The 13,558-nt window shown below is 44.0% G+C and overlaps 3 protein-coding genes across 3 annotated transcripts in view; all 3 read left to right on the plus strand.

The window, feature by feature from the left end:
* LOC138786713 (zinc finger protein 585A-like) overlaps positions 1-8,874 on the plus strand; it is a 73,934-nt gene extending 65,060 nt beyond the window's left edge. Inside the window, exon 7 of the mRNA XM_069963713.1 lies at positions 7,859-8,874. Within this exon, the coding sequence (XP_069819814.1) occupies positions 7,859-8,790 (932 nt within the window). The 3' untranslated portion in view covers positions 8,791-8,874. The remainder of the gene's footprint in view (positions 1-7,858) is intronic.
* LOC138786703 (zinc finger protein 665-like) overlaps positions 1-13,558 on the plus strand; it is a 130,879-nt gene that overhangs the window by 13,109 nt on the left and 104,212 nt on the right. The window lies entirely within an intron of this gene.
* LOC138786829 (gastrula zinc finger protein XlCGF66.1-like) lies at positions 3,097-5,497 on the plus strand. Its single transcript, XM_069963896.1, has 5 exons — positions 3,097-3,185; positions 3,481-3,682; positions 4,337-4,504; positions 4,598-4,718; positions 5,279-5,497. The coding sequence occupies exons 2-5, from the start codon at positions 3,605-3,607 to the stop codon at positions 5,431-5,433; spliced, it is 522 nt and encodes a 173-aa protein (XP_069819997.1). The 5' UTR covers positions 3,097-3,185; positions 3,481-3,604; the 3' UTR covers positions 5,434-5,497.

Genomic DNA, 13,558 nt, shown 5'->3' on the forward strand with positions numbered 1-13,558 from the left:
CTTCCAGAGACAGCCCCACTTTTGTCTCCAGTTTGGGTGAAGGTTTTGTAACTCAGTTGCATTGAAGTGAATGGAGCTCAATTGCAAACCATACCTGACCTGGACACAAGAGACATGCTGTGTTTGGAAGAAAGTGGCCATGTTTTTGTAGCCCTGGATAACCCCTTTAAACTTCGCAATGTGTCTCTAAGTCAATCACATTTCTGTGAAACATCCTGTCCAGTTATGAATCGAAACCGTATGAGAAAGAAGGAGAAGTGTGAGTTCAACTGCTTGATTACAGATCTAACGAGGTAAACCTAGAGAGTTCTATACCCTAAGGAAATAGTAAGCAGACAGTGAAAGAAAAGTGTAGGTCCTCAAGTTAGAAATGTAGACTGATATAAATATAAAAGTATTTAATAGATAGATGTATATTAGGGATGGTCCGAACCGTGTTCGGTTTGGGTTCGTACGAACCCGAACCCTCGGTAATGATTCCTGCTGTCTGCCCGCTCCGTGCAGCGGGCAGATCCAGCAGGAGGACCGCCTGGAAAAATGGGATACAGCCATAGCCATCGGAGCGGGCATACAGCAGGAATCCGATGCCGAGCGTTCGGGTTCGTCCGAACCTCGGCGGGTTCGGACCATCCCTAATCTATATAAAATAGTACAATCAATAATTCGGGAACATATAATAAAAAGATGAATCTAAAAAATCCACATACGTAGTGGGGAACAAGATATGCAAAAAAATGCAAAAATATAATAACTAAAATAAAAATAAAACTGTGAAAGACAAAATGATAAAAAGAAGCATTCTGTCAGATAGTGTAACTTGATTTCTTCTGCTGTTGTGCAAACAATTAACAGATAGAAACTACAGAAAATAAGCAAGACAACCTTCTATAATGTACCCGGATTGCCAAGGTCACGCTTTTCCTCGAGGGTGTCAGAACTCGGGCAAGCCACTAAAAGGTCTTTTAGCTGGTCACTCAGCTCGGCCCGGAATTGGAACCGGAGGGCGGAGTCGTTCCAAGTGGAAGGACCGCTCCACTGCCGGAACTCTGAGCAGTAGTCCTCAACTGGACGTTTACCCTGCCATAACATGGTCAGTTGTCGCTCAGCATTGGCTGCAGTGTCCGGATCATCATACAACAGGCCCAATGCGGAGAAAAACTTGTCGACTGCAAGTGGGGAGAGTCAGGTGACAGGGAGAACGCCCATTCCTGAGGTGGCCCCTGGAGAAGGGACATAACTATGCCCAATCTCTGAGCCTCGTCTCCAGAGGAGCAAGGAAGCAGCCTGGTAAACAGTTTACAACCCTCCCGGAAGGTGCGGAAACTTCTCCTGTCCCCCTTGAATTTCTCTGGGAGCTGAACTGGAGGCTTAGGAGGTACCAGGGAGGTCATGGTAAACTGTCGGGGGTTCGTCTCCTGCTCTTGGACCCTTTCAGTCAGCTCCTGCACCATGCTCTTGAGCTGCTGCATGTGGTTCACTATGGTGGTCATGGCGTCCATGGTGACTGTGAGGCAAAAGCAGTTGAGCTGGCTATTCTGTATGGGTGGAACAGGTAGGGACAAGACACAACAGTGGGCCCTAGGTCTGAACCCACCCTCTGTCCCTACCTACCTGCCTCAATCAGCCCTAGGCGGCCGCGGACAACCACGAAGACGTTCCCTATACTGAGCATGGACAAACACAATATAGGATACCAAACGGGCAGCGCAGTACAAAACGAGTAACAATCGGATGGTCAAAAGTCAAAGCCAGAGGTCAGGTAACATAATCAAGCAAGCAGAGGGAGTAGGACGGGGATCGCAGGAATAGACAAGGGGGAGCTGGGACCAGGGTATTAACCTAAATAGCTAGCACTGGGACTCAGCTTTGTTTTATGCTGACCAAGAGCCCGGTCCGGATACCCATTGGACCGGCGCTCTGATCTTCCAGGTTACAGACGGGCAGAGAAACCCGTCAATCACAGAGACAACACAGGTGCATAGTCAAGTCCAGAAGCTTCTCAGCTTAACTCCTGCATTGCTGGATGCTGAGAAGCAATCGGGTGTGGCACACAAAAGCAAACACCAGGCCCAGTTCACACCAGGCCACTGCACATTCCTCTACTGTTTTGGCACTTTTGCATTTTGTAATTGCTGTCACCCCTAGAGGTAGCATGAGGCAGTGTCGATTACCCAGAGGCTGCTCAGGTAGTGCAGCTCATCCACCAAGCTATGTCAGCACAATGTCCAGAGCATGACGCAGATACCAGAAGATGTGGAGGGGGCTGTAGTATCCAGAGCAGAAACCAGGAGACAGGCCAGTACACCTGGAGATGTGGAGGGGGCCATAGTGTCCATAGCATAGAGCAGATGCCAGGAGATGGGCCAGTACACCAGGAGAAGGGGATCGTAGTGTTCAGAGCATGGAGCAGAAACTAACTCTCTAATTGACCACCTACAGTTCGCCTTCTAGTCCGTTCATTCCACTGAAACTGCTCTCATGAAGGTGTCAGATGATCTCCTGGAGGCCAAGTCACAAGGAAACTTCTCCTTGCTGATTCTTCTGGATCTCTCGGTTGACACCGTAGACCACCAGCTCCTCCCCTTTATGCTCCGCTCTTTTAGCCTCAAGGACTGAGTAATACCTTAGTGTTCGAACACCTTGGTAACACCTCCAAATAAAATAAGGGGAGATAACTGTCTGCTCAACTATTGCTCAGCTTTAAGTTATTGAGGTGTTCAGGAACACCAAGGTTACAGGAGCATGAACTCCCATCATAATGATAGGAGTCCCTGCTCTAAACAGGTATTCACTACAGCGGAGACAGAGAGGTAGGAGTGGGCGGCTGTTTGAGGGAACAGCTCCTCCAGCTGCTCCTCCTAGATCCAGACTGCCAGTCATTATGAGGGGAAGCTCTGCTCCTCACACCTCACACATACAGCTCTGCTGCAGACATATATAACACACACATACACAGCTCTGCTCCACACACATCACTTCAGCTCATTCAGCACAGCACAGTCCTGCATACACTGAGCAGCAGCCCCTGATCATGTGACTCCTCCTCCTCCATGTTACTAATCACATGACTGTGACATCATGGCAGGTCCTGGAAGCACACGGCTCCTGTACAGCTCTGCAGGTGGAGGGATGACAAACAGTTGTATCACACTGGATCTTACCCATACACCCTCTGTGATGTTGAGGTATAGCCGGGGTGGTGCGCAGCAGGTCTCTCCACTCTGGGCAGCTGTGATCCTTTTCCCTTCATGTAGAAGCTTTGTTTTTGTTGTTGTTTTGTCTATTATTGTTATCACCTATTGTGTATCTGTGTTCAGGGCCGGCATATATTGTATCGGCTGCTGCATTTTACCATGTCGTATAAATAACCTGTTACCCTATATCGAAGTTTCGGGTCGTTAAGTTTACGGCAATACCAGATTTATATAGTTTATGTTTTTTTAAATTATTTTATTTTTCATTTTGATCCTTTTATTGCAGGTTTTCTGGGATCTGGTCGGACCAAAAGAAAACAATTCTGGCATTTCTGTTTGAGTTACCAATGACCAAGGATCTTTAAATTGATGTTAAATTTAAAAGAAATTTCCTGATTGACCGATCATCAATGAAAAAAAACAGGAACAAGATGGTGGAGAAGATAAGAAATCTCACTCTAGAGATCCTTTTCCGGCTTACTGGAGAGGTGAGGGATTCTGGGAGTGATGTCATCATTACATCATTCTTATCTATGGAATAACAGATGGATAGGACTGGAGAGGTGAGGGATTCTGGGAGTGATGTCATCATGACATCATTCTTATCTATGGAATAACAGATGGATAGGACTGGAGAGGTGAGGGATTCTGGGAGTGATGTCATCATGACATCATTCTTATCTATGGAATAACAGATGGATAGGACTGGAGAGGTGAGGGATTCTGGGAGTGATGTCATCATGACATCATTCTTATCTATGGAATAACAGATAGATAGGACTGGAGAGGTGAGGGATTCTGGGAGTGATGTCATCATGACATCATTCTTATCTATGGAATAACAGATGGATAGGACTGGAGAGGTGAGGGATTCTGGGAGTGATGTCATCATGACATCATTCTTATCTATGGAATAACAGAGGGATGGGACTGGAGAGGTGAGGGATTCTGGGAGTGATGTCATCATGACATCACTCCTATCTATGGAATACCAGATGGATAGGACTGGAGAGGTGAGGGATTCTGGGAGTGATGTCATCATGACATCATTCTTATCTATGGAATAACAGATGGATAGGACTGGAGAGGTGAGGGATTCTGGGAATGGATGGAGTGATAGTAATGTGTCTCTCCATACACAGGATTACACAGTAGTGAAGAAGTCCTCTAGTGGGCGCTGTGGGGCCCCTGGGTGTGAAGGATGGGGAAGAACCCTGAGCCCAATCCCGGGGCCCCTGATACATGAGGAAATGGAGGAAGAGAAGATCCTAGAAGTCACCAACAAGATGGTGGAGCTGCTGAGTGGAGAGGTGAGACTGTGGCTGCTGGGAATGCTGGGACATTATACAGTAACACCACTGGAGGGGTGGGGGGGATGACTGTGTGATCATTGTGTGTGTCAGGTTCCTATAAGGTGTCAGGACGTGGCGGTCTATTTCTCCATGGAGGAGTGGGAGTATGTAGAAAGACACAAGGATCAGTACAAGGATGTGATGCTGGAGGATCCTGTCCAGTCTCTTATATGTAAGTTGCAGCATTTGGCTTTGTTACCTTTTCTTATTTATTGCAGTATTTGCTTCATTCAGTGTTGTGTGTTCTTTGTTTGCCCTTTTTCTGAGCCATCCTGCAGGACTACCAGTCCCATTGGGATTCCTTTCTTACCAGCTATTGACATATAGGGGGAGATTTATCAAACATGGCGTAAAGTGAAACTGGCTCAGTTGCCCTTAGCAACCAATCAGATTCCACCTTTCATTCCTCACAGATTCTTTGGAAAATGAAAGGTGGAATCTGATTGGTTGCTAGGGGCAACTGAGCCAGTTTCACTTTACACCATGTTTGATAAATCTCCCCCATAAAATTTAGTTGCTTTTGTCTCAAACATTAGGTAAGTGCTTATATTCTATGAAAATTTCAATTTGGCCCCCACTATTCTGCCCTATGATAAGTCCTGGGGTTCCCTGTGTGGCGGGAGCCATTGTAAGGACCTGGGGAAGGCGACTGGTAAAGGTGACGCCTCGTCCTACAGTCTAATGAGCCGTCATTTTTATTACATTTAAACATTCCTGTCTATGTAATAATAGGTGGCTATGACTGGAGAGGCGAGAGAATCAACAAACATAAGATCCTAGAAGTCACCAACAAGATGGTGGAGCTGCTGAGTGGAGAGGTGAGACTGTGGCTGCTGGGAATGCTGGGACATTATACAGTAACACCACTGGAGGGGTGGGGGGGATGACTGTGTGATCATTGTGTGTGTCAGGTTCCTATAAGGTGTCAGGACGTGGCGGTCTATTTCTCCATGGAGGAGTGGGAGTATGTAGAAGGACACAAGGATCAGTACAAGGATGTGATGCTGGAGGATCAGCAGCCCCTCCCATCGGCAGGTAATACATATTGTTATATACACACGTCGTAGCTTATTATAGCATTTGGGATAAAGTAATACTTTCTTATTTACTTTGTGGCATTCACTTCTAGTAGTGTCATTTTCTGGGTCCTAAAAGTACTTCCAAGTACTCAGATACCCCCAGGACTTATATGTAGAGCAGAATAGTTTGACCCGTCCACAGTCACAAGGAAAGTAATACAGGAAAGTATCAGTAACAGAATAAATGATGACTGGGGCTGAAGATTGTGGTATGGTGAATGATGGATAATAAAAGAGCTAAGATGAAATAAATAGGAACAGAAGAATAATTGTTGTCTATCTTTGTTTTTCCCTCACACTCCTTGACTTAATCTGACAATAAAAATAAAAATATTCTTATAATTTCCCAGCACTATACAAAAAATAAAATCAAAAGGAACTAAAAATGCCCATAAAGCTTATATTACAGTAAATAAAAATTGTTCATTGGGTAAAATCTAACAATCCTTTTAGCTGACGTCCCAAGAGAAGTTGGCAGCAAAAAAATGTTTGGGGAGTGGAAATAATTGCTCATCAGACGTTTGTTTGTTCAAGGGTTGTTCAGCCCTTGGCTTAGGGACCTATTCCACGGAGTGTTAATCGGCCCGATTCGGCCTATTATCGCTCCATGGAATAGAGAAAACGATTAGCCGATGTTCGTGTCATCGGCTAAACGTTCATTTAGAGTCAAACCTAAAATCATCGATCGCCACCCGCGCATCGCTACGTGGAATAGCAGTGCGCAGCGGGCGACCAACAATTTCGAAACATCATACATTACCTGTCCAAGTGCAGGTCTTCTCCTCCTCCCGTCCCGCGCCGCAGCAGCTTCGGAGCGGCCTGTCTGAACTGACTGACCGCTCAGCCAATCACTGTCCGGGACTGCCGCGGCCAGTGATTGGCTGAGAGGTCTGTCAGTTCAGACAGGCCGCTCCGAAGCTGCTGCGGCGCGGGACCGGGAGAAGGAGAAGACCTGCAGCCTGGACAGGTAATGTATGAAACAAAGGCTGCAAGGACATCGGTAACTATGTCCCTGCAACCCTCGCTAAACGATTATCGGGCCGTCTAATAGGCCCAGTAAATGGGCGCCGAGATCGGCCCTTGTTTACATTGTTGATCGGGCCCTGCTCGGCCCGTTGAATAGGACCCTTAGGGTCCTATTATACGGGCCGACTATGTCCTGATTGACCTATTAGACGGCCCAATAATTGGGCAGTAAGGGCTGCGTTGTTAGTGATGTCCATGCAGCCCTTGCCCAAACACCTGACACCTTACCTCTCCCCGCTCCCAATCTTCTCTCCTGTGCTCCGCAGCTTCCCGGTCCCAGCCGCTGCAATGTCTGAGCATCCTGTCAGCTGACAGGCCACTTAGCCAATCACAGGCCAGGACTGCCGCGGCCTGTAAACTGACAGGACACTCAGATACTGCATCCGTCAGGACCGGGAAGCTGTGGAGCACAGGAGAGAAGACAGGTAGCAGGGAGAGGTAAGGTGTCAGGTGTTTTGGGCAAAATCGTCGACCACACATCGCTATTACACAGAGAGATGCGCGGTCGGCAATCGACAATTGTAGGTCCAAACCTAAACTAATGATCAGCCGATGATTGCTGTCATCGGCTGATCGTCGTCTCTATTACACGGAACAATAATCGTCCGATTCGGACAATTATCGATTTGTGTAATAGGGCCCTCACTGGGTATAAGTTTACCGTAAGTTCGTGAAAAAAAATACAGCAAAGGTAAGAATAAAGTAACTTGCACAGTATAGTATATTTAAAGGGATTGTCCAGTCAACACATTTTTGAATATATGCTTTTGAATATATGCTGACTAGTTTTTATTTTTGACAGATTACTATACCGGGGGCTTGAAGTATCTGATGTCTCCAGATTTTAAAGCTGCTGATCGTGATCTCACACAAGATACATACAGAGAGCAAGCCATTACATACGGAGAGCAAGCTATTATCCTAGATATACTCTCGGCTCTTCACAGCAAAAGACTTTCCTTTGATTCTTCATGTTCAGAATGTAATCAGTGTTTTACTATGAAATCCAGTCTACTTCAACATCAAATAGCTCACTCAGGAGAGAAGCTTTTTTCACTTTCAGAACGTGGTAAAAGTTTTACTAGGGAATTTTGTCTTGTACAACATCAAAGAACTCAAATAGATGAAAAGCAATTTTTATGTTCAGAATGTGGAAAATGTTTTTCTAAACGATACAGTCTTGTTTGTCATCTGAGAACTCACACAGGAGAGAAGCCATATTCATGTTCGGTATGTGGGAAAAGCTTCAGTCAAAAATTAAGTCTTGTTAGACATGAGATGATTCACACAGGAGAGAAACCATTTTCGTGTTCAGAATGTGGGAAACGTTTCACTCGGAAGTCCGTTCTTCGTAGGCATCAAAAAACTCATACAGGAGACAAGCCATTTTTATGCCTGGAATGTGGAAATCGTTTTATTCAGAAGTCAGAACTTGTTATACATCAGAGATTTCACACTGGGGAGAAGCCATTTTCATGTTTACAGTGTGGGAAATGCTTTATTCAACAGTCGTCTCTTGTTAAACATCAGAGATTTCACACAGGGGACAAACCATTTTCATGTTTAGAATGTGGGAAATGTTTTATTCAGAAGTCAGATCTTGTTAAGCATCAGAGATGTCACACTGGAGAAAAGCCATTTCCATGTTTAGAATGTGGGAAATGTTTTTCTCAGCAAAGAAATCTTCTTAATCATCAGAGAAGTCACACAGGGGAGAAGCAGTTTCCATGCCCAGAATGTGGCAAATGTTTTTTTCAACAATCAGATCTTGTTTGTCATCAGAGAATTCACACAGGAGAGAAGCCATTCTCATGCCCAGAATGTGGAAAATGTTTTGCTAAAAAATCCAACCTTGTTAAGCATCAAATATATCATACAGGAGAGAAGCCATTTTCATGTTTAGAATGTGGCAAATGTTTTACCGAGAAATCACATCTTCTCAGACATCAGAGAACTCACACAGGAGAGAAACCATTTTCTTGTTTAGAATGTGACAAAAGTTTTACTCAAAAATCACATCTTCTCAGACATCAAATAAGTCACACTGGGGAGAAGCCATTTTCATGCCTAGAATGTGGAAAATGTTTTATTCAGGAATCACATCTTCTTAAGCATCAGAGAACTCACACAGGGGAGTAGCAATAGTTTTTTTTACTCTTGCAAATTAATTTTATGCACAAACTGTACAAGAAATAAAGTTAGAACAAGTAAGGTTACGTCTTATATGTGAATCTTTATATCAACCATGTACTGTAATATTCGTTAAAGAAGCAGTTCACAAAAAAATTTATGAGTCCCCCCCACCCACTAGGCCTGTTGCGTATACTCACCACAGTTGATCTGTATCCTGCGGCTCTGTTCAAATGCTGTGATTGTATGCTGGAAGTTCACAGGAGACAGAAGAGGAGTAACAGCAGCAGCTGATGTGAGCGCGCACCGGATTTGAATGGCCCAGCGGGACCAGAGCGCTGCTTCTTTAAGGAAATACGCAAAAATACTAAATGGCTGCCACACATGCAGTCTGAAGCGTCACTGGGTGGGAGAAAGGGATTAACCATAATCTCTAGTGCCCGTCCAATCGTTCAGTCCTGTTAGGATGGCCGCTACCACAACCTCCTATATACCTCCAACCTCCGCTATACCTCCTGCTGCCACTGGTCAAACCATGAAAAGTGACGGACTTCTTTAGACACTTGAATATCCTTGCAGAGGAGAAAAGGGGGAGGTGAAAGGGTACGTGTGAAATGTTTTAATAAAAATACTTCCCATTTTCTGCTGCTGTCACGCCAATGTCCACTGCCTATCGGCGATCTATGCATAGAGCCTGCCTGAGAGCAGATTCTATATATAAATAGCCGATCCAACAAGATGGAGATAAGTGACTTACCCCTCCCCCCTCGTCGGTACAAGCGGTTGTTCTGTCATGGAGCACCTTAAACGCCGCAATCACGATAGATCGCTGTGTTTAATAGGTTAATGACAGGAAGCTTTGGGATTGCAGCTGCCTGTCATTATGCTGGGCTCCCGGGACACTAATGTGTGCAGGATCGCTCTTACTGCAGCGGTCCTGCACACATCTACAGCTCCTTCAGTCAGGAATGTAAATGTACATTCCTATTGCACGGGGTATATACACATTACTGATGTAAAGGGGTTAATATGGTTCTACTGGGTACATACAGCTCAGCTACATGTACATTACACATATACAGCTCAGCTACATGTACATTACACATATACAGCTCTACTGTGTACACATACAGCTCAGCTACATGTACATTACACATACAGCTCTACTGTGTACACATACAGCTCAGCTACATGTACATTACACATATACAGCTCAGCTACATGTACATTACACATATACAGCTCAGCTACATGTACATTACACATATACAGCTCAGCTACATACACATTACACATACAGCTCAGCTACATGTACATTACACATATACAGCTCTACTGTGTACACATACAGCTCAGCTACATGTACATTACACATATACAGCTAAGCTACATGTACATTACGCATATACAGCTCAGCTACATGTACATTACGCATATACAGCTTAGCTACATGTACATTACACATATACAGCTCTACTGTGTACACATACAGCTCAGCTACATGTACATTACACACATACAGCTCAGCTACATGTACATTACACACATACAGCTCAGCTACATGTACATTACACACATATACAGCTCAGCTACATGTACATTACACACATACAGCTCAGCCACATGTACATTACACATATACAGCTCAGCTACATGTACATTACACATATACAGCTCAGCTACATGTACATTACACATAGACAGCTCAGCTACATGTACATTACACACATACAGCTCAGCTACATGTACATTACACATATACAGCTCAGCTACATGTACATTACACATATACAGCTCTACTGTGTACACATACAGCTCAGCTACATGTACATTACACATATACAGCTCTACTGTGTACACATACAGCTCAGCTACATGTACATTACACACATATACAGCTCAGCTACATGTACATTACACAAATACAGCTCAGCTACATGTACATTACACATATACAGCTCAGCTACATGTACATTACACACTTACAGCTCAGCTACATGTACATTACACACATACAGCTCAGCTACATGTACATTACACACATACAGCTCAGCTACATGTACATTACACACATACAGCTCAGCTACATGTACATTACACACATATACAGCTCAGCTACATGTACATTACACATATACAGCTCAGCTACATGTACATTACACATATACAGCTCAGCTACATGTACATTACACACTTACAGCTCAGCTACATGTACATTACACACATACAGCTCAGCTACATGTAAATTACACACATAAAGCTCAGCTACATGTACATTACACACATACAGCTCAGCTACATGTACATTACACACATACAGCTCAGCTACATGTACATTACACATATACAGCTCAGCTACATGTACATTACACACATACAGCTCAGCTACATGTACATTACACACATACAGCTCAGCTTCATGTACATTACACACATACAGCTCAGCTACATGTACATTACACATATACAGCTTAGCTTCATGTACATTACACACATACAGCTCAGCTACATGTACATTACACACATACAGCTCAGCTACATGTACATTACACATATATACAGCTCAGCTACATGTACATTACACACATACAGCTCAGCTACATGTACATTACACACATACAGCTCAGCTACATGTACATTACACACATACAGCTCAGCTACATGTACATTACACACATACAGCTCAGCTACATGTACATTACACATATATACAGCTCAGCTACATGTACATTACACACATACAGCTCAGCTACATGTACATTACACACATACAGCTCAGCTACATGTACATTACACACATACAGCTCAGCTACATGTACATTACACATATACAGCTCAGCTACATGTACATTACACACATACAGCTCAGCTACATGTACATTACACACATACAGCTCAGCTACGTGTACATTACACACATACAGCTCAGCTACGTGTACATTACACACATACAGCTCAGCTACATGTACATTACACATATACAGCTCAGCTACATGTACATTACACACATACAGCTCAGCTACATGTACATTACACACAGGGCTCTGCTGCAGGCATATATAACACACACATACACAGCTCTGCTCCACACACATCACACACAGACAGCTCTGCTGCATACACATCACTTCAGCTCATCCAGCACAGCAGAGTCCTGCATACACTGAGCAGCAGCCCCTGATCATGTGACTCCTCCTCCTCCATGTGACTGATCACATGACTGTGACATCATGGCAGGTCCTGGAAGCACAGGGGAAGCACAGGACTCCTGTAGAACACCGCAGGGAAGAAGCTTGAGGACAGCAGGATTTGGCTATATTCAGCCTTATCGACAAAGCAGGAGGTTTATCCAGTTGTATTCTAGTAAGATCTGCTTAGTTACCCATAGCAACCAATCACAGGCCTGCTATCAGGTGTGGTAAAATGAAAGCTGAGCTGTGATTGGTTGCTATGATTTCTCATTACTTTTAAACACATTAATAAATCTATGCTAAGGATTTTTTTAGTTACTTTTTACTTCATAATCTCTGTCCTCTATGGAGTTGTACGTTTTCTTGGCTGCGATATTTTATTATATATTGTATGTGTAAGAAAAACCCTAAAATATTATTTGTGTGATGATATTGAAAAAGATTTATGAGGTTAAACAGACAGGATACCAGGTTGGGCGCTGCGATTATTGCGATACCAGATTTATGTAGTTTTTCTTGTGTTTTTTAATTCTTCTCTTCAATTATCTCCCAACACTCCAGGATCCTCTGCTGATATCTTCTATATAAGAGACCGACCCATCAACCATGGAGAGAGACAGAGACAAGATGGCCGAGAGGATAATAACCCTCACCCTACACATACTCTTCCTGCTTACTGGGGAGGTGAGGGATTCTGGGAGTGATGTCATCATGACATCATTCTTATCTATGGAATAACAGATGGATAGGACTGGAGAGGTGAGGGATTCTGGGAGTGATGTCATCATGACATCATTCTTATCTATGGAATAACAGATGGATAGGACTGGAGAGGTGAGGGATTCTGGGAGTGATGTCATCATGACATCATTCTTATCTATGGAATAACAGATGGATAGGACTGGAGAGGTGAGGGATTCTGGGAGTGATGTCATCATGACATCATTCTTATCTATGGAATAACAGATGGATAGGACTGGAGAGGTGAGGGATTCTGGGAGTGATGTCATCATGACATCATTCTTATCTATGGAATAACAGATGGATAGGACTGGAGAGGTGAGGGATTCTGGGAGTGATGTCATCGTGACATCATTCTTATCTATGGAATAACAGATGGATAGGACTGGAGAGGTGAGGGATTCTGGGAATGGATGGAGTGATAGTAATGCATAGTTGCCAACATTTGAACATTTTTTCCAAGGACACTTTAGCGTTAAAAAGGGGTGTGGCTTATTATGGGTGTGGTCTCTGTGGGGTGTGGCCTATCATGGGTGTGGGTTCAAAATTTTCTAGTTAGAATTTACAGTCAGAACAACACAAAAGGAGCATTACACACCCCAGTGTCAAGTCCCCAGTATTTTACACACCCCACTCAGAGCAGACTCAGAGGTAGCATTCTACTGACGGACTGTATATACTGGTAGTTTGTACCCATATGATGCAGCTGTACCCCATATCATCATACTACTGCCCCCTTCATCCTCCTGCCCTTCCATTATCATATTACTACACCTCTAATCCCCTTTCCCTCTCCATCATCATACTACTACCCTCTTCATCCTCCTGCCCCTCCATTATCATAT

Source organism: Dendropsophus ebraccatus, chromosome 3 (genome assembly GCF_027789765.1).
Source record: "Dendropsophus ebraccatus isolate aDenEbr1 chromosome 3, aDenEbr1.pat, whole genome shotgun sequence".
In the NCBI taxonomy this organism is placed as follows: domain Eukaryota; kingdom Metazoa; phylum Chordata; class Amphibia; order Anura; family Hylidae; genus Dendropsophus; species Dendropsophus ebraccatus.

What these genes read in the sequence shown, in the direction of transcription:
- LOC138786829 (XM_069963896.1), top strand. Translation starts at nt 3,605, where the DNA reads ATGAAAAAAAACAGGAACAAGATGGTGGAGAAGATAAGAAATCTCACT. An exon ending in TGGAGCTGCTGAGTGGAGAG is followed by an intron (nt 4,505 to 4,597) that starts GTGAGACTGTGG and finishes TGTGTGTGTCAG; the next exon opens with GTTCCTATAAGGTGTCAGGA. An exon ending in TCCTGTCCAGTCTCTTATAT is followed by an intron (nt 4,719 to 5,278) that starts GTAAGTTGCAGC and finishes ATGTAATAATAG; the next exon opens with GTGGCTATGACTGGAGAGGC.